The 22,349-nt window shown below is 37.2% G+C and overlaps 1 protein-coding gene across 6 annotated transcripts in view; it reads left to right on the forward strand.

The window, feature by feature from the left end:
* DIAPH2 (diaphanous related formin 2) overlaps positions 1–22,349 on the forward strand; it is a 953,825-nt gene that overhangs the window by 308,064 nt on the left and 623,412 nt on the right. For all 6 annotated transcript variants that reach the window (XM_036919628.2, XM_057495928.1, XM_036919627.2 and 3 more), the window contains 3 exons: positions 5,452–5,516; positions 8,084–8,188; positions 12,351–12,620. In XM_036919628.2, coding sequence (XP_036775523.2) covers positions 5,452–5,516; positions 8,084–8,188; positions 12,351–12,620 — 440 coding nt within the window. The remainder of the gene's footprint in view (positions 1–5,451; positions 5,517–8,083; positions 8,189–12,350; positions 12,621–22,349) is intronic.

Consider the following 22,349-nt stretch of genomic DNA (forward strand, 5'->3'; position numbering starts at 1 on the left):
TCTGTTCTTCTTTTTCCAATTTCGGTAATTGTGACATTAGACCATTCATTTGGGATTGCTCTTCCTTTTTTAAATATGCTTGGATTGCTATATATTTTCCTCTTAAGACTGCTTTTGCTGTGTCCCACAGAAGTTGGGGCTTAGTGTTGTTGTCGTCATTTGTTTCCATATATTGCTGGATCTCCATTTTGATTTGGTCATTGATCCATTGATTATTTAGGAGCGTGTTGTTAAGCCTCCATGTGTTTGTGAGCCTCTTTGCTTTCTTTGTACAGTTTATTTCTAGTTTTATGCCTTTGTGGTCTGAAAAGTTGGTTGGTAGGATTTCAATCTTTTGGAATTTTCTGAGGCTCTTTTTGTGGCCTAGTATGTGGTCTATTCTGGAGAATGTTCCATGTGCACTTGAGAAGAATGTATATCCCGCTGCTTTTGGATGTAGAGTTCTATAGATGTCTATTAGGTCCATCTGATCTACTGTGTTGTTCAGTGCTTCCGTGTCCTTACTTATTTTCTCCCCGGTGGATCTATCCTTTGGGGTGAGTGGTGTGTTGAAGTCTCCTAGAATGAATGCATTGCAGTCTATATCCCCCTTTCGTTCTGTTAGTATTTGTTTCACATATGCTGGTGCTCCTGTGTTGGGTGCATATATATTTAGAATGGTTATATCCTCTTGTTTGACTGAGCCCTTTATCATTATGTAGTGGCCTTCTTTGTCTCTTGTTATTTTCTTTGTTTTGAAGTCTATTTTGTCTGATATTAGTACTGCAACCCCTGCTTTCTTCTCACTGTTGTTTGCTTGAAATATGTTTTTCCATCCCTTGACTTTTAGTCTGTACATGTCTTTGGGTTTGAGGTGAGTTTCTTGTAAGCAGCATATAGATGGGTCTTGCTTTTTTATCCATTCTGTTACTCTGTGTCTTTTGATTGGTGCATTCAATCCATTAACATTTAGGGTGACTATTGAAAGATATGTACTTATTGCCATTGCAGGGTTTAAATTCGTGGTTACCAAAGGTTCAAGGTTAGCCTCTTTAGTATCTTACTGCCTAACTTAGCTCGCTTATTGAGCTGTTATATACACTGTCTGGAGATTCTTTTCTTCTCTCCCTTCTTGTTCCTCCTCCTCGATTCTTCATATGTTGGGTGTTTTGTGCTGTGCTCTTTCTAGGAGTGCTCCCATCTAGAGCAGTCCCTGTAAGATGTTCTGTAGAGGTGGTTTGTGGAAAGCAAATTCCCTCAGCTTTTGTTTGTCTGGGAATTGTTTAATCCCACCGTCATATTTGAATGATAGTCGTGCTGGATACAGTATCCTTGGTTCAAGGCCCTTCTGTTTCATTGTATTAAATATATCATGCCATTCTCTTCTGGCCTGTAGGGTTTCTGTTGAGAAATCTGACGTTAGCCTGATGGGTTTCCCTTTATAGGTGACCTTTTTCTCTCTAGCTGCCTTTAACACTCTTTCCTTGTCCTTGATCTTTGCCATTTTAATTATTATGTGTCTTGGTGTTGCCCTTCTTGGATCCTTTGTGTTGGGGGTTCTGTGTATTTCCGTGGTCTGTTCGATTACTTCCTCCCCCAGTGTGGGGAAGTTTTCAGCAATTATTTCTTCTAAGATACTTTCCATCTCTTTTCCTCTCTCTTCTTCTTCTGGGACCCCTATAATACGGATATTGTTCCTTTTGGATTGGTCACACAGTTCTCTTAATATTGTTTCATTCCTGGAGATCCTTTTGTCTCTCTCTATGTCAGCTTCTATGCGTTCCTGTTCTCTAATTTCAATTCCATCAATGGCCTCTTGCATTCTATCCATTCTGCTTATAAACCCTTCCAGAGTTTGTTTCATTTCTGCGATCTCCTTTCTGGCATCTGTGATCTCCTTCCGGACTTCATCCCATTTCTCTTGCGTATTTCTCTGCATCTCTGTCAGTATGTTTATGATTCTTATTTTGAATTCTTTTTCAGGAAGACTGGTTAGGTCTGTCTCCTTCTCTGTTGTTGTCTCTGTGATCTTTGTCTGCCTGTAGCTTTGCCTTTTCATGGTGATAGGAATAGTCTGCAGAACTGGGACAAGTGACGGCTGGAAGGACTTCCTTTCTTGTTGGTTTGTGGCCCTCCTCTCCTGGGAGAACAGCGACCTCTAGTGGCTTGTGCTGCGCAGCTGCACGCAGACTGGGTTTCTGCTTCCTGCCCGGCTGCTATGGAGTTAATCTCCGCTGTTGCTGTGGGCATGGCCTAGCTTGGGCAGCTACTCCACAATGGTGGAGTCGCGTTGGAGCAGGAGCTGCTGGGAGGCTATTTATCTCCGTAAGGGGCCTCCCTGCTCCCTGCAGCCCAGGGGTTAGGGTGCCCAGAGATCCCGGATTCCCTACCTTTGGATTAAGTGACCCGCCCTGCCCCTTTAAGCCTTCCAAAAAGCACCCGCCAAAACAAAACAACGAACACCAAAAAAAAAAAAAAAAAAATTTTTTTTAATTAAAAAAAAAAAAAAGTTTTTAATTAAAAAAAAAAAAAATGTGGTCATTCGTTTTTCTTTATTCTCCGGTGCCAGCCTCAGGCCTCTGCTCACCGGTCTTGCTGCCGTGTTTCCCTAGTATTGGGGTCCCTATCCCTTTAAGACTTCCAAAAAGCGCTCGCCAAAACAAAACAGCAAAAAAGCAAAAAAAAAAAGTGGTCGCATGCTTTTCTTATGTCCTCTGTCGCCCAGCCTCCAGTGCCTGCTCACTGTTCTTGCTGCCCTGTTTTCCCAGTATCGAGCGTCCTGCACTCTGGCCCGGATGGCTGGGGCTGGGTGTTCGGCAGTCCTGGGCTCCGTCTCCCTCCCGCTCTGCCTATTCTTCTCCCGCCGGGAGCTGGGGGGAGGGGCGCTCGGCTCCCGCCGGGCCGGAGCTTGTATCTTACCCCCTTCGCGAGGCGCTGGGTTCTCTCAGGTGCGGATGTGGTCTGGATATTGTCCTGTGTCCTCTGGTCTTTATTCTAGGAAGGGTTGTCTTTGTTATATTTTCATAGATATATGTTGTTTTGGGAGGAGATTTCTGCTGCTCTACTCACGCCGCCATCTTCCGCCCCTCTCCATATACTTTTTTTAAACCTGCATGAACATTTTCTGAGTTTGAGCTGTCTGTGAGGAGTTAGGCTATGTCCTCACCGCCGCCGGCACTCCAGGTCTCGCCGGCCCTGTCTCTCTTCTTTATCTGATTTTTCATGAATCATTATGAGAATTTTTCCATGTTAACCTTCAAAATGTGGCTTTGAATGTCTGTATAATATTCCATTTTATGGACTATCATAATCATCTTTAGTCTTTTTCTTTTGGAAAACATCTAGATTATTTTTGGGTTTTCTTAATTATAAGTGAATCTGCTGTGACTGTTTGTATAAATGTTGTTTTTTTCTCATTATTTCCTTAGGATTGAGGTCTATAAGTCAGAGTATGAACCTTGAAATGCCAAATGCTTTTCAGAAAGCACGTACCAATTTAACTTGCCTAGCAATTAATGTGAATGGTGTCCTTATTGCATGTTTTTCACTGAGCTTGATAAACCCAATAGTTTATTTCATTTTTTGTTGATAGTGTTATAGGGGAATATTTCTAAATATTTATATTGGCTTACTAATTGATTATAGACCATAGTTGGCACACATAACCTACTGTTGATTTTGGCTAGCTCATTTAGTGTTCTACACACATTTATTTTATGTACTGTTTGCCAGGTAGTTAAGATTGTGTACTGTTAATCAAGAGCATTGGGGTGGGAAGAGATGAAGGAATCAAGGAGAGTGGATAGTCAGCATCAGTAACCTATTATTACTTTATCCATGTGTCATCTTTGTGGTTGTGAATAAATCATTTAACTTCCCTAGGCTTTGGTTTCCTCAACATTAAATTCAGTTAAGTCAAATATATGTGTGATTTTTAATATTTCACGGTCAGAGGCCTTTTTCAGTAACTGATGAACGTTGTGGAACTTTCATTTGAATGCACGTACACACACATGCACATACACACAATAATTAGCTGGTGCTTCAAGAACTAGGAATCTCTGCATCTCTGTTTTAAGATTATGTGGACTTGAGCACAGTCAATCTTGTTTCACAGTGCTGTAATTCTAGTATTTTTCATAAATGAGATCATATCTTTGCTTAAAACTCTCCAGTGCCTTCCCCTTGAAATTTAAATAAAAGTAGTTACCAACCACTGTCCACACAGCACAGATATGGCCCCTCTTTGATCTCATCACTTACCAATTCCTTCCTTAGTTGGCTTGCTCCAGCTACAGTTCATTAAAAGAAAAAAGAAAAGTAAAAACTTTATTGAGGTATACTTGACATGAGAGAAAACTACCTATATTTAAAGTATAAAATTGGATCCTTTTTGATATTTGTGTGTACCCTTAAAACTACCATCACAGTCAAGATGTTAAATATCTCTATCAATCCCTAAAGTTCCTGCATTGTTTTGTAGACTCTCCTTCTCAGGCCTTCCCACTTCTCCTCATCCTGAGATAATAACTGATCTGCTTTCTCTTACTATAGATAAGTTTCACTTTCTAAAACTTTATATAACTAGAAACATTCAACATGTATTCTCCTTTTATCTATTTCCTTTCATTCAGCATAATTATTTTGAGTTTCATGCAGGTTGTTGTATTGCATATATCAATAGTTCATTGCTTTTTATAACTGAGAAGTATTCCAGTATGTGTACATACCCTAATTTGTTTCTACATTTACTTATTGATGGGCATTTGGGCTCCTTCTCCTTGTTGGCTTTTGTAAATCTGCTGTGGACATTCATATACAAGTCTGGGTTAGACACATATTTTCATTTCTTTTGGATAAATAGGTGTGAAGTTGCTAGGTACAGAATAGACTGTATATGCAATAATGAGAATATTGCCCCAAAGAGATTCTTCAATTAGTTATATTCTGGAATGTTTGCTGAAACCTGAGAAGTTTGATGTTCATTTCATCATTTACATTCTGCCCTAGATCAGAAGTTATTTAAGTGAAGTCTTTCTTTAAGAAACCTGAATTAATGAATGGTATTGTATCTTTCCCTCTAAGCCTTATGTTAAAGGTTATTTTGAGTAAATAATCTTAAGCGTAGATTCTTTGGCACCTCTCCATCCATAATAAACTATAACAAATTTTTAAAAGCATTTTATAATTGTCAAATTTGGAAAATAATTAAATACCTTTAAAATGATTATAATTTAGTCAAATATATTCTTAACTGCTTGGTTTTGTGCCTCAGCAATACTATCATTGAATTCAGTTAGTATGCAAAAAAAAATGTAATAGTTTATGTTTTATGTGTAGTATAGGTCAAATTCCCTTTAATAGCAATTGACATAAAAATGACTGTCTACAGAATAGAATTACAGGCTGGCAGCCATATTTTGCCTAGAGATCTGGTGCAATAATTTTTTAATCCTTGATTGTCAATCTTAGATTCTTGTGTGAACAAGGCGAAAGTTGAAGAGAGTGAACAAAAAGCAGTGGAATTTTCAAAGAGGGTAAGGCTTATAATATTAGCCATAATTGATAAGTTAACAATTAATCACAGTACGTATTATCTCTTGTTTCTTTATGTGGACCTATGCATGTTGTTTCAGTTATGTAGTACTTTATGTTTCTGGGTTCAAACAGAACCACAGAATATTGATTTCTTTCTTGATAAGATAAGGCTGTTACTGTTCCCTCCTCAACACCTTGAATCCATTATGGAAGAAAAACACTAGTCATGTTCAACTAAAGTGGTAAATGAAATTAAATTAGTTTGCTGGAAGGATATATTTAGAACCAATCAACTAAAATATATTCACCCATTGCTTTCCTGCAGCTCTCACAATAGGTACTTGGAGAACTGTGAGATGTTTAGCAAGTCTGTTATGCTCTTTAAAGTCAGTGCTATTGATAGCAACAGAATGATGCAATGTTTTCTCTCTGTCTCTCTCTGCTTATAGTTATCTTCTTTGAATTTTGTAATTATCATTTTTTAAATAATGCTGCTACTTCACATATACTTGGTGAAATTTGAGGTTCTCCTTCCTTTGTGTGTTAATGGCTTATGTAAATGCCAATTTTATGACTATTTTTAAAATTTAGATCTCAGATTATCTTTTGTTTGTTTCATAAATGCATAGCCACGATTTTATTAGCTTCTCCCCAAAGTTGCATTTTTTTGTTTTAGACCGTATGGATTGTTAGTATAGCATTTCTCTCCTGTTGGTGGCAGGCAGAAAGATTGAAGCACAAGTCTAAAAGCTCTCCAGCTTTCAGCCTTCTGACAGCAAGATAAAGTGCTTACATATTGCTGTCTCTTCAAAGTTATGACTTACCTTGGAGATTAGATAATCACTTTTGCTATCACGCTAGAAATTATAGAGTATTACTGAAGTTACTTCAGGGCACCTGAAGAAATGTCTTTGCTCTTTCAGTTACTAGAATAGATTTTAAGAGCTCGAGCATAAAATGTTTGTGTGAAGCTGTCATTTTTATTGGTGGATGAAAATGAATGCTTTTTGATTAATAGACCTTTATATCTCTAATGTTCTTGTTTTAAGTAGCACCTTTAAATTCCCTTTGAAATCTGAGAATCTCAATTTTTTGCTGGCACTGTGAGAAACCACAGGACTAGAGCAAATTGTGATGATCCATCTGATAAAATTTTCTGTAAGCATATTATGAGAAAAAGAGTCCTGAAGTAATAAAAAAGAAATTTCAGCCTTTGATGCTTTATTCTCATCACCCACACTTAGAATGAGAACATGTATGGTCTCCCAGTGGTTGTCTGCATTCCCTCTCTTATTCTGGGTGACTTTAAGAGGCAGTATAAAGCAGTAGAGGCAAAAGGTGTGGGGTGGAGGGTGCGCTAGAATGAGAAGCAGCAGTGGTAAGATCTGATCTCAGCTTTTCCACTCACTAATTGTGACTCAGTAAGCCACTTACTCTCATTGGATCTTTTGTTGTTTTTTCATCATTGAAAGGAGAGGGTAAGTTTTGTGGACTTGTAAAAAGTCTGTCAGCAAACATATGTCAGGCTTCTATGATTCCTACTCTAGATCTGTAAACCCATCATGTTAAATTAGAAGCGGAAACATTGGGGCCTCTCTTCAAATGTACCAATTAATGAACCATGTGGAGGAAAATTGTGTACAGTATGCTTGGGTAGACACCATAGTTGAATGGCTCACAGGAGAAGCTGGCTTTGGGAGGGAGGGTGGGAGCATAGAATCAGATTAATCTTAAATAGTAGTCAAGTTGGAAAAAAGTTTCATCTTCTCAGTGACCTAGGAAACAAGGTCACTTACTGTCGAAGAGCTGGTGTAGGTTTGAAATTTAAAGAGATCAGAATGATTTGGACCAAATTCTGTGGGATATTTTCCCAGGATCCAAGTAGAGATGAATAAAAGAATTAAGTAGTAGTTCAGATCTGACCCAAGCACTATGATTATCCAATTTGTTCACCCACTCTTTCTTCTGACTTGAATCTGAATGACATTTTATAATTTCCAAAGTTCAAATCCATTGTGAGGATGAGTATCTATCAACAGTGAACATACTTTTTTGTAGTTCCACAAACTTGAAGGACAATTCTAGACACTAAGATAGATCACTTTTAGAAACAGAAATGATGACATTGGCATAATGCATAGACTTCTAAAATGAGTTGAAGTGACACTGATACTAAAGGGCAAACATTCTATAGCTGGGTATAAGCAGTATTCACTCTAGATAGGTAACTTTCAATAACAAAACAATAAAAATATCCATTACGTGTAAAGAGAAATTTCTTCATTCCCCATTTTAAAATTTTGTAATTTTTTTTTCAGCAGTGAAAATGGGTAATGGGTTTGTTACCTTGGGTTGAGGGCATATTTCTTTTTTACTACCACCTCAAATACCCCAACTCCCACAGGGGTGCTTAATTGTCATGAAAATAGTCAAGAATTTGGATTTTCTGAGTAACCTGGGAATTCAGTGAAGCAAGACGCACTCTACTTATTTAACACATAATGTTCCTTAAAGCTTTCTCAAAAATGTATTATTAAATGTACATTTATGGTGGTGATCATTGCAGTTCGATGAAGAATTCACAGCTCGACAGGAAGCTCAGGCTGAGCTTCAGAAAAGAGAAGAAAAAATCAAAGAGCTCGAAACAGAAATCCAGCAACTTCGAACCCAGGTAATGAAACAAGATATAGACTTTGTGTCATGTCACAGTGAGTTTGATGGTAGAAAATTATCTTGTTAGATGGAAGGAAAAATGTGACCAGAAGCAGACTTTCTGGCAGTTTCACATTTTAGTTGAAGTAACTCGACAGATTTGATTTTCCAGGACAATAAATCATTTTACTGTTTGGATAGAAATAAGGCATTAGTGGTTTAAACTGCCCTGAATATTTTTAATAGAATGTATTACATAAGCAAAACTGTTTTGAGATAAAATTTTCATGATGGTTTGAAAAATTGGATACATTGTGTTTTCTTTCAAAAAGAATGTGGAAATGCTCATTAATTTTAATTATCCCAAAAGCCTTTTGAGACCTGTTTAAATCTTGACTACCATAATTTTGAAACCTAGAAACTTTACGTTTCTACCTACATTCTTTATGGTGAAAAGCTCCCATATATACTTAAAGCCTTAATTATGGTCTCTAAACTTCAGAACTGATTAAGTAGTCTCAATGCGTTTTATGTTTTAAATGAATATTAAGAAATGGAAAGTTTCCTCTTAACATAGTGGATATTCAGTAAGTGTTGATTGACTAGAGTTGTTCCCATCAGTCTTCTGAACAATGACTTCAGAAGTCACCAATGAACCCCAAATTGCCCAATGCAGTGACCTTTTCCTACCTGTAGCCTATTTCACTTATGTATAACATTTAACAGTTTATTTTCACTGAATCTTTCTCTTTTTTTGTACCATCTGATTTCCCTTTTCACGTCTCTGAGAACTCAGTTTCTCTTTGTTTTTATCCACCAGATGGTGACATTCTGTAGTCTTCTACTCTTTTTCTCTGTATGTCCTTGCACTAATATCCCATTCAGTATCGTAAATTCAAATATCTCCTTTTAGTAGGTGTCAGGGCCCTTGAGTTTGTCTTGTATTTCTAGCCCTTGATAACTCTCTATGTGGAAATGTCCTGCTGCATGTTGAACTCAAACCCATTATTTCCAGTCACCTCCCTTTCCTCAAACTAGTTTGGTTTCCATTCTTGTTTATGTTTTATCACCAGTTTTTTCTATAGTGAAACTGGAGTTTCTTTGCCTTTTCCCTGCCCCACCCTTTGGCAAATTGTTTGTCGCTGTTTTAAGTCAGCTCTTACTCCAGTTTTTTTCCCTGGCATCAAACCCAGAACCCCTCCAGGGCCACCATCATTATCTCCTGCTTGGAATATTATGATTATTTCCTAACTTTTCTCCCTGCCTATAATTTATTCCTCCTCAAATTCATCCTTTATGTCAGGAGCAAATGAATCTTCCAAAACACTGCCCTGATTATTGTCACTTCAGTCTTTAATATGCTCAGTGGTTATGTGTTGCATTCAGGATTAAATAAAAATCTCCTTACCAGGAATCTGAAGGCCTTCTCTCCTGGGCTTCCTTATCGACCCTTTGCAGCCTAGTCTCTGACAGCTCCCCTAACTACAGCTTCTGTTGCAGCTAAGTCACCTTTCCTCCCTTAACATTTAGAATTTACTGTCTCCACACTTTTCCTTGTGCTAACATTTCCCAAGTATTAGTTACAAAGATGCTAATAGGTTTTTTTATGAGGAAAGCATTCCAGAATCCAATAAATTTGATGTACTTGAAATTCTCCACTTGGAGAATCTCTATACACATTAACATATTAAAGGGTCTGAGATAGTCTGCTCTGAAGAAACTTGTCTAACTCTTCTTGATACAGCTTTCCCAAACTCACTTAACCACAGAACCCTTTAACTCTGACTCCCTGTTAACATTGCCCGGGAGATAGTGTTTTCGTGGAACTTAGTTGAGAAATGTGGACTGTGATTCTCTGTCAGAAATGCCCTTCCTTGTTCATCGGTGCCTGGAAACATCCTTTAAGGGTAAGGTCAGTAAAACATCCTTTGGAAAGCTTCACCAAAAACCTCATTAGGGAATTTCCCTGAACTTGGATATCACTTTTGTAGACCAATCATATCATATTGTTTGTGAGCCTTCTTTATTTCTTCCACTGGAGCATAAGCATCTTGAGGACAATGTCTTCTTTACTTACTATTCTGATTCTCATTCAAGGCCCTACTACACCTAGCATAGAACCTTACCATTTAGTGAGTAGTTGCTTATTTATTATTATATTAAGTGGTCTGTAAATGTGGAAAGTCACATAGTCCTTTCTAGTGCATCCAAAATGGTGTCAAGTATTAAACTATTTATTTACTGTATTCAATCTCAGTGCTCTATTATAGCCTAATATTATTGCCCTGTTCATAATTGTTCATGGGAGGTAAGAAAAAGGCTGATACGATTTGATTTTCAAAGACTGATGGCATTTAATATAAATGTTTGAGATTCTTTATTAAATTTTTAAAATATATATTTAACTTGAGTAAAATTCTATGTTAAAGTAATAGCATATTTATGGCTGCACAAGTTTTATACCATGAATAAGCTCTACTACAAGGCAAAGTTTGATGTTTACAAACATGTATTTAATCTTTGCTGTCTAGTATTAAAAAAATGGAATATACATTTTACTTTTCAAATTATTCAACAAATCCATTTATACACAAAACTTGTAAATTACTAATTCCCTGAACTTCCCAGAAAGAGTATATTGATTTTCTCTAGAATTTATTTGATTTCAATCAGTTATAAAAATAAGACTCTCTTCTATAACTTTGCTGCATTAAAAATGAAATTAAAAGAAAGTTTTGCCGGTTTAATCCTATATTTAATTCTTCCTGATCTTAGGAAAGATTGCATTCCAGGAGAGGATTGTCATTTGTTAAATACAACCACATAAACATTCATATATGTAAATAAAATATTTGTATAATGCACATCAAATATTATGAGAAACATTTTCATGATCCTATCTACCTATGATTAGTAATTTTAAAAAATATTTTTGTAAGTAGATCAGTCTTTTAAATTGATTGTTTCAAAGTATGCTTCAACTCATTTATTTTATGAAGATATTTATAAGTTTAGTTACCATATTTCAGTAATCCAAGTAGGAAATTCATATTAATAAAGATAAGACTTCCTCCCCAAATAAAAATAATACTATACCAAGAAATTTCATTGTTTTTAAACCTTTCATTTGGTAAACCTAATGTCACATCTTGATTACAAATATATCTGTTCATTGGTAGGAGTTTCGTAGAAATGTTTATAATAAACAACTTCAACTTACAGTAATTTATTTTGGAAAGTGAACCACTGTGATCAGTAATGGTTTAAAGAAACTGGTATAGGTTAATCAAAAAAGTAGACAATATGGAATGCAAAGGTCTCCTTAATCTGCCATCTATTATGATTGCAGAATGAGTCTGAAGTTATTTTCTTGTAGAAGTAAGTTATACTCTCCTTGTAACCCAATCTCTGTGCATTAACCCCCATCATGGCAAGTGACTCCTATTCATGAGGAGGTAGTCTGCTGTAGTGGAAAGAGGACTACATTAGGTATGAGAAGAACCACATTCAAATTGTAATCAGATTTTAGACTGTGTGACCTTTGAGTATCCATCTAATGTTTTTGCAGTTATAGTTTTCTCATCTATAAGCAGTGAGATGAAGGTGAGGTTAAAGTACCTATGTTACAGGGTTATAATAAGGATAAAAAGAAATAATAGATCTAAAAATATTGGTAAACACATATTACTATGGATGTAATATAGTGATAGAGCAAATGGATGTTCCTTAGTATAAACTGTTGGTATTAGAAAACAATGAAGTTACTGGTGCTATGAGACAGATTCTTTGTAAAGGTAGTTGGCCCCCAAGAAGATGAAATCTATGACCATGTATTATTTATTCCCTATTCAAAGCAACTAGTCTAACAAGCCTAAGCTCCATACAGTACTTCTTGTTGGTAGATATTTATAATGAAAAGTAATTTTTCATTATTTTGGAGGAATGTTTACAAAATCTTTGAGAATACTAACTTTCCTAGCATTCATGTGTTAACAGTAGTCATTGTCCAGAGTTTTTAAAGCTTACCAAAAATCTATGCAAGTCTTTTCATGTACTGTTAAACTCTTAGAATGTTGCTAAATTAAATGTACATAATCTTTAACCCACAGATATATACTGATAAGTTTTCTTTGCTGCTATATTTTGCTACAGGCCTCTAAACATTGCATTATATATTTCAGGGACATGGACTCCCAGGTTCATCAGGAATTCCGGGTCCGCCTCCACCACCAGGTGGTGGGCCAGCCCCACTACCACCTCCACCAGCACCACCTTTACCTGGAGGAGCTCCCACTCCTCCCCCACCTCCTCCCCCACCTCCTTTACTTGGAATGCCTGGTGTTCCACCACCACCACCTGTCTTTGGAGCACCACCTGTTCTACCTTATGGAATGAAGCAGAAAAAAATATATAAGCCCGAGGTGTCCATGAAGAGAATGAATTGGTCACAGGTAATTCTAGAGTTTCCTGGTTTTGTCTAGCCATAGGGGATCATTAATGAGTGAATAACTGTATCTGCTGTGTGTAAATATTGTATACTGTTTGAGAATGTGGCTGCTGAATCTTGTTTTCCTTTGTGAGTGCACCATCTTATGTTCATCTTCAGTCTAGTACCTAGAGAATCGGAAACTTTACAGATAATTTGAAATTAATGTAGAAGGAAACAGGAAAATAAAAGTGAAAATGTCATTAGACAATAATATACAAAACATATCACCAAATGAAACACAATTCTGATCCTCTTACTATTGTTAACCTTAGGAACTATAACATTCTTTTATAGCGTTTTTGTATTATATTGAAATATAATCTTTTCATTATCAAACCTTTTTACCTTAGTATTTTTTTTCTTAGTAAATTATAATATTTTTTGTTTTAAACTTTCAGATAGTGTAGAATAGTTTACAGTATTCAGTAATGACATAGCCTAATTGTTTTCTGATATGATATATGAAAGGTTTTTTTCAATGTTATTTACAAGACATATTGTAAAATAATATGTCTTGTAAAAGCTTATTATCAAGATAAACAGAGAGGAGGATTAAAGATGGCGGTGTGAGAGGTGAGACAGAGGCTTCCTCCTAAAACTGTATATAATGGGAAAATATAATTAATACAACTCATCCTGAAAGAGCAACAGGAAAGAGGATGGCACCAAACTGCATATACCTGGAGAAAAGAATAAACCTCAAGGAACAGGGTAACATACCAAAGCCATGGCCCAGCAGGACCCAAGCCCTTCCCCCACCCCAGCTCACTGGCGGGAGGAAGAGAAACAGAGGGGGTAGGGAGTGGAGGCCAGGAACTGCAAAATACCTAACTCTGGAGATCTGCTCTGGGAGCACAAGCCTACATTTCATGGTGCTTCCATGGTAGTCTCGTGATTAGGGAGTTGGAAAGCTAACACAGGCAGAATTCCTGGAGAGACTGAGATACCAGCCGTTTGTAGAAAGCAGGGATCCATATCCAGCTGCTCTGGGACAAAAGAAAGGTGGGCAGTCTGAGAGACATCCTAACAGCAAGAGGGCTGCTAAAGGGGCAAGGATTGCACAGGGCTTACTGCTCAGAAGAAAGGACAGGTAGACAAAATTGTCCGGGTGCAGTCTGCCCAGCAGGTTGGGAGCATACATGATTTTCAGGCACTCCAGCTCCCTGGCTGGCTACACATCTCCAAGGACCCCCTCCGTGATACACAGATTACTGCGCCTTTCTCCTGGACAGCCCCATGTGGCTCACAAAGAGGCAAACCCTACCCTGGCTTTAGGCAAGCCAGAGGGAAGACTTGTCTACAGCAGCTACAAATGCAAAGCATAGAGACTTATACCTGTGTCCTTGGCCCACTGGTTAAGGGAGTGGAGACAGGCATAGCAGCTGGGAAGCAGGAAAAAGCTCTTTCTTCTCTGCAGGCACCAATACCACTCCCCTGTGACTCCCGACATTGCTTTGGGGTCTGAGTAACTCCAGAGAGTAGAGCCTCTGGGCACTAGAAGGTGCCATATACAAATACAAAATGCCAAAGGAACCAGGTTCAAAGCAAAATTATGAATACAACGCCTGAGAAAGATTTAAATGACATCGACCTCATGAATCTTCCTGAAAGGGATTTCAAAATAAAAATCACTAACATGCTCATGGAGGTAGAGAAAAATATTCAAGAACTCAGGAATAAATTCGGGTCGGAGATGGAATTGTTGAAGAGCTCAATGGGGAGGGTATTAAAAGCAGATTACATATGGTGGAGGAGAGAATAAATGACAAAGAGACTAGAGAAGAAGAATACAAAGAAGATGAGGCACAGAGAGAAAAAAGGATCTCTAAGAATGAAAGAATATTGAGAAAAATGTGTGACCAATGCAATGTATTGGAACAGATGGACTTAACGCACATCTACAGAACAATCCAAAAGCAACAGGATACACATGCTTCTCAAGTGCACAAGGAACATTTTCAAGAATAGACCATATACTGGGCCACAAAAAGAGCCTTGGTAAATCCAAAAAGATTGAAATTGTACCAACCAGCTTCTCAGATCAAAAACGTATGAAATTAGAAATAAATTACACAAAGAAAACAAAAAAGGCCACAAACATATTGAGGCTTAATAACATGCTCCTAAATAATCAGTGGATCAATGAACAAATAAAAACAGAGATCAAGCAATATATGGAGACAAATGATAACAATAATTCAACACCGCAAAATCTGTGCGATGCATCAAAGGCCGTGCCAAGTGGGAAATATATTGCAATACAAGCCTACCTCAGGAAAGAAGAAAAATCCCAACTGAACAGTCTAAACTCACAATTAATGACACTAGAAAAACAAGAACAAATGAGGTGCAAAGTCAATAGAAGGAGGGACATAATAAAGAATAGAGCAGAAATAAATAAAATTGAGAAGAATAAAAAAATAGAAAGAATCAGTGAAGGACAAGATAGTTCTTCAAGAAAATAAACAAAATAGATAAACACCTAGCCAGACTTATCAAGAAATAAAGAGCCTACACACATAAACAGAATCAGAAAGGAGAAAGGAAAAATCACTACAGACACCACAGGAATAGAAAGAATTATGCGAGAATACTATGAAAAATTATATGCCAATAAACTGGATAACCTAGAAGAAATGGACAACTTTCTAGAAAAATGCAACCTTCCAAGGCTGACCCAGGAAGAAACAGAAAATCTGTATAGACCAGTTAAGAGCAGCAAAATTGAATCGGCAATCAAAAACCTACCTAAGAACAAAATGCCTTGACCAGATGGTTTCACTGCTGAATTTTATCAAATATTTAGTGAAGAAATAATACTCATTCTTCTTGAACTTTACCAGAAGGTAAAAGAGGAGTGAATACTTCCAAACTCGTTCTACGAGGCCAGCATCACTCTAATACCAAAACCAGGCAAGGACACCACAAAAAAAGAAAATTACATTCCAATATCCCTGATGCAAAAATAGTTAACATCATCCAGCACATCAACAAAAAGGACAAAAACAGGGATGCCCACTCTCCCACTGTTATTCAACGTAGTACTGGAGGTCCTAGCCATGGCAATCAGACAACACAAGGAAATAAAGGCATCCAGATTGGTAAGAAAGAAGTTAAAGTATCCCTGCTTCCAGATAACGTGATATTGTATATAAAAACCTCTAAAGAATCCAATCTGAAACTACTAGATCTAATATCTGAATTCAGTGAAGTTGCAGGATACAAAATTAACCCACAAATCAGTTGCATTCTATACACTAATGATGAACTAGCAGAAAGAGAATTCAGGAAAACAATTCCATTCACAATTGCATCAAAAAGAATACACTAGGAGTAAACCTAACCAAGGAAGTGAAAGACCAATACCCTGAAAACTACAAGACAGTCTTGAGAGAAATTAAAGAGTGCACTAATAAATGGAAATTCATCCCGTGCTCATGGATAGGAAGAATTAATATTATAAAAATGGCCATCCTGCCTAAAGCACTCTACGAATTCAATGCATTCCCTATCAAAATACCAACAGCATTCATCAATGAACTAGAGAAAATAGTTCTAAACTTCATATGGAAACAGAAAAGACCCCAAATAGCCAAAGCAATCCTGAGAAGGAATAATAAAACAGGGAGATTATGCTCCCCAACTTCAAGCTTTACTACAAAGCCATAGTAATCAAGAAAATTTGGTACTGGCACAAAATCTGAACAATAGACCAATGGCACAGACTAGAGAGCCCATATATAAACCCAAGCATATATGATTAGTTAATATTCAATAAAGGAGGAATGGATGTACAATGGGGAAATGACAGCCTCTTCAAAAACAGGTGTTGGCAAAACTGGACACCTGCATGCAAGAGAATGAAACTGGATTATTGTCTAACCCCATACACAAAAGTAAACTCAAAATGGATTGAAGACCTGAATGTAAGTCATGAAACCATAAACCTCTTAGAAGAAAACATAGGCAAAACTCTCTTAAATATAAACATGAGCAACTTTTTCCTGAATGCATCTCCTCGGGCAAGGGAAACAAAATAAAAAATGAACAAATGGGGCTACATCATGCTAACAAGGTTCTATACAGCAAAGGACAGCATAAGCAGAACAAAAAGGCATCCTACAGTATGGTAGAATATATTTGTAAATGACATATTTGACAAGGGGGTAACATCCAAAATATATAAGGAACTCACATGCCTCCACACCCGAAAAGCAAATAACCCTATTAAATAATTGGCAGAGGATTTAAAGAGACACTTCTCCAAAGAGGAAATTCAGATGGCCAACAGGCACATGAAACAATGCTCCACATCACTAATTATCAGGGAAATGCAAATTAAAACCACAGTGAGATCTCACCTCACAACAGTTAGGATGGCCAACACAGAAAAGACTAGGAAAAACAAATCCTGGTGAGGATGCGGAGAAAGGGGAACCCTCTTGAGCTGCTGGTGGGAATGTAAAATAGTTCAACCATTGTGGAAAGCAGTATGGAAGTTCCTCAAAAAACTCAACATAGAAGTATCATTTGACCCAGGAATTCTACTCCTAGTAATTTACCCTAAAAATTCAGGAGCCCAGTTTCAAAAAGACATATGCAACCCTATGTTTATCGCAGCAGTATTTACAATAGCCAAGAAATGGAAGTAACCTAAGTGCCCATCAGTAGATGAATGGATAAAGAAGATGTGGTACATATACACAACGGAGTATTATTCATCCATAAGAAGAAAACAAATCCTACCATTTGCAACAGCATGGATGGATCTAAAGGGTATTATGCTCAGTGAAATAAACCAGGTGGAGAAAGACAAGTACCAAATGATTTCACTTATCTGTGGAGAATAAGAAAAAAGAAAAAGCCGAAAGAACGAAACACTAGCAGACTCACAGAACCCAAGAATGAACTAACAATTGCCAAAGGGAAAGGGACTGGGGAGGGTAGGTGGGAAGGGAGGGGAAAGAGAATAAGGGGCATTATGATTAACACACATAAAGTGGGGGGATGCTACAGGGAAGGCAGTATAGCACAGACAAGACAAGTAGTGACTTTATAGCATCTTACTACTCTGAGGGACAGTGACGTTACTGGAGTGTGTGGTGGGTGGTTGATAATGGGGAGAATCTAGTAACCACAGTGTTGCTTATGTGATTCTATATATTGATACCAAAAAAAAAAACACCAGAAGGAAGGGAGGGAGGGAGGAAGGGAGGAAGGGTAGCTCCAGAGATTGTGTTCTTATTCACTACACAGGAACTCAAGATTAGAACTATGCATTTTTCAGTACATCATGTTGCCTTGTAATATTTAAGTAACATTACACTCTATGCTAAATTCTAAGTTAAAATATCATAGCATTTACACACACAACTACGTGGGCTCACTGCGTCTGGACTGTGCCTGATATAAAATAACTACATTCCGAAACCATTTATACCGCATTTCCTCTTATAAGCAAGGCTAAGTATATGCTTAACTTTAAAACTGATTTTATGATTATTCTGGTCAAGCCAGTTTACTATGTAGGTATTGTCAGATATCACTGTAAGTACTTTTCCTGCCTGAGTCACATGCCGAAGTGGTGGTGTGGGTAATTATATTTTCATTAGAAGATTAGTCCTTAGTGAATGGGATTGTGTCAGTCTTGATAATAAGCTTAAGCTTTTTTTTGTTTCTTTATGCATGTTTCTTTTTCTTTAAATTTTTTATTAAGGTATTCTTGATATACACTCTTATGAAGGCTTCACATGAAAAAACATTGTGGTTACTACATTTACCCATATTATCAAGTCCTCACCAATACCCCAATGCATTCGCTGTCCATCAGTGTAGTAAGATGCCACAGATTCACTATTTGCCTACTTTATGCTACACTGTTTTCCCAATGATCCCCCACACCATGTGTACTAAACATACTACCCCTCAATCCCCTTCTCCCTCCCTCCCCACCCACCCTCCCACACCCCTCCCCTTTGGTAACCACTAGTTCATTCTAGGAGTCTCTGAGTCCACTGCTATTTTGTTTCTTCAGTTTTGCTTCGTTGTTATACTCCACATATGAGGGAAATCATTTGGCACTTGTCTTTTTCTGCCAAGCTTATTTCACTGAACATAATATCCTCCAGGTCCATCCATGTTGTTGCAAATGGTAGAATTTGTTTCTTTCTTCTGGCTGAGTAGTATTCCATTGTGTATATGTACCACATCTTCTTTATTCATTCATCTACTAATGGACACTTAGGTTGCTTCCATATCATGGCTATTGTAAAAAGTGCTGTGATAAACAGGGGCATATATGTCTTTTTGAATCTGAGAAGTTGTAATTTTTGGGTGAATTAAAACGAGTGGGATTCCTGGGTCAAATGGTATTTCTATTTTTAGTTTTCTGAGGAACCTCCATATTGCTTTCCACAATGGCTGAACTAGCTTACATTCCCACCAGCAGTGTAGGAGGTTCCCCTTTCTCCGCATCCTCACCAGCATTTGTTGTTCTTAGTCTTTTCGGCGCTGGCCATCCTTACTGGTGTGACGTGATACCTCACTGTGGTTTTAATTTGCATTTCCCTGATGATTAGCTATGTGGAGCATCTTTTCTTCTGTCTGTTGGTCATCTGAATTTCTTCTTTGGACAACTGTCTCTTCATGTCCTGTGCCCATTTTTTGATCGGGTTATTTGCTTTTTGGATGCTGAAGCATGTGAGTTCTTTATATATTTTGGATGTTAACCCCTTGCCAGATATGTCATTTACAAATATAATCTTCCATACTGTAGAATGCCCTTTTATTCTTTTGATGGTGTCCTTTTCCATACAGAAACTTTTTAGTTTGATATAGTCCCATGAGTTCATTTTTGCTTTTGTTTCCCTTCCTCGAGGAGATGCATTCAGGAAGATGTTGCTCAAAGTTATATTCTGGAGACTTTTGCATATGTTGTCTTCTAAGTATTTTATGGTTTCATGACTTATATTCAGATCTTTGATCCATTTCTAGTTTACTTTTTGGTATGGGGTTCAACAATAATTCAGTTTCATTGTCTTGCATTTAGCTGTCCAATTTTGCCAAAACCAGCTATTGATGAAGCTGTCATTTCCCCATGTATGTCCATGGCTCCTTTATCATATATTAATTGAGCATGTATGGTTTGGTTTATATCAGGGCTCTTTAGTCTGTTCCATTGGTCTGTGGGTCCGTTATTGTGCCAGTACCAAATTGTCTTGATTACTGTGGCTTTGTAGTAGAGCTTGAAGTTGGGCAGCATAATCCCCCAGCTTTATTCTTCTTTCTAAGAATTGCTTTGGCTATTTGAGGTCTTCTGTGGTTCCATATGAATTTTAGAACGATTTTCTCTAGTTCGTTGAAGAATGCTGTTGGTATTTCGATAGGAATTGCATTGAATCTATAGATTGCTTTAGGCAGGATGGCCATTTTGACAATATTAATTCTTCCTATCCATGAGCATGGGATGTGTTTCCATTTATCGGTATCTTCTTTAATTTCTCTCAGGAATATCTTGTAGTTTTCAGAGTATAGGTCCTTCACTTCCTTAGTTAGGCTTATTCCTAGGTATTTTATTGTTTTTGATACAATTGTGAATGGAATTGTTTTCCTGATTTCTCTCTCTGCTAGTTCATTGTTAGTGTATAGCAATGCCACAGATTTCTGAGTATTAATTTTGTATCCTAAAACTTTGCTGAATTCAGATATTAGGTATACTAGTTTTGGAGTGGAGTCTTTAGGGTTTTTTTTGTACAATATCATGTCGTCTGCAAACAGGGACAGTTTAATTTCTTCCCTGCCAATCTGGATGCCTTTTATTTCTTTGTGTTGTCTGATTGCCATGGCTAGGACCTCCAGAACTATGTTGAATAGAAGTGGGGAGAGTGGGCATCCTTGTCTTCTTCCCAATGTTAAAGGAAAAGCTTTCAGCTTCTCACTGTTAAGTATAATGTTGGCTGTGGGTTGTCATATATGGCCTTTATTATGTTGAGGTACTTGCCCTCTATACCCATTTTGTTGAGAGTTTTTAATCATGAATGGATGTTGAATTTTGTCGAATGCTTTTCCGGCATCTTCGGAGATGATCATGTGGTTTTTGTCCTTTTTGGTGATGTGCTGGATGATGTTGATGGTTTTTCGAATGTTGTAACATCCTTATATCCCTGGAATAAATTGTACTTGATCATGACGGATTACCTTTTTGATGTATTTTTGAATTCAGTTTGCTTATATTTTGTTAACTATTTCTGCATCAGGGATATTGGTATGTAATTTTCTTTTTTTGTGGTGTCCTTGCCTGTTTTGGTATTAGAGTAATGCTGGTCTCATAGAATGAGTTTGGAAGTATTCCCTCCTCTTCTACCTTCTGGTAAAGTTCAAGGATAATGGGTATTATGTCTTCACTAAATATTTGATAAAATTCAGCAGTGAAACCATCTGGTCAAGGCATTTTGTTCTTAGGTAGGTTTTTGATTGCCGATTCAATTTTGCTGCTCTTAACTGGTCTATACAGATTTTCTGTTTCTTCCTGGGTCAGCCTTGGAAGGTTGCATTTTTCTAGAAAGTTGTCCATTTCTTCTAGGTTATCCAGTTTATTGGCATATAATTTTTATAGTATTCTTGCATAATTCTTTCTATTCCTGTGGTGTCTGTAGTGATTTTTCCTTTCTCCTTTCTGATTCTGTTTATGTGTGTAGGCTCTTTATTTCTTGATAAGTCTGGCTAGGTGTTTACCTATTTTGTTTATTTTCTTGAAGAACTATCTTGTCCTTCACTGATTCTTTCTATTTTTTTATTCTTCTCAATTTTATTTATTTCTGCTCTATTCTTTATTATGTCCCTCCTTCTATTGACTTTGCACCTCATTTGTTCTTGTTTTTCTAGTGTCATTAATTGTGAGTTTAGACTGTTCAGTTGGGATTTTTCTTCTTTCCTGAGGTAGGCCTGTATTGCAATATATTTCCCACTTGGCACAGCCTTTGATGCATCGCACAGATTTTGCGGTGTTGAATTATTGTTGTCATTTGTCTCCATATATTGCTTGATCTCTGTTTTTATTTGTTCATTGATCCACTGATTATTTAGGAGCATGTTATTAAGCCTCAATATGTTTGTGGCCTTTTTTGTTTTCTTTGTGTAATTTATTTCTAATTTCATACGTTTTTGATCTGAGAAGCTGGTTGGTACAATTTCAATCTTTTTGGATTTACCAAGGCTCTTTTTGTGGCCCAGTATATGGTCTATTCTTGAAAATGTTCCTTGTGCACTTGAAAAGCATGTGTATCCTGTTGCTTTTGGATGGAATGTTCTGTAGATGTGCGTTAAGTCCATCTGTTCCAATACATTGTTCAGTGGCTCTACCTCCTTACTTGTTTTCTGTCTAGATGGTCTGTCCTTCGGAGTAAGTGGTGTGTTGAAGTCTCCTAAAATGAATGTGTTGCATTCTATTTCCCCTTTAATTCTATTACTATTTGTTTCACATATGTAGGTGAACCTTTGTGGGTACATAGATATTTATAATAGTTGTATCCTCTTGTTGGACTGACCCCTTTATCATTATGTAATGTCCTTCTTTGTCTCTTGTGACTTGCTTTGTTTTGGAGTCTGTTTTTTCTTCTACAAGTACTGCGACTCCTGCTTTTTTCTCCCTATTTGTTGCATGAAATATCTTTTTCCATCTCTTTGTTTTCAG

The sequence above is a fragment of the Manis pentadactyla genome, chromosome X, assembly GCF_030020395.1.
Source record: "Manis pentadactyla isolate mManPen7 chromosome X, mManPen7.hap1, whole genome shotgun sequence".
Taxonomy (NCBI): domain Eukaryota; kingdom Metazoa; phylum Chordata; class Mammalia; order Pholidota; family Manidae; genus Manis; species Manis pentadactyla.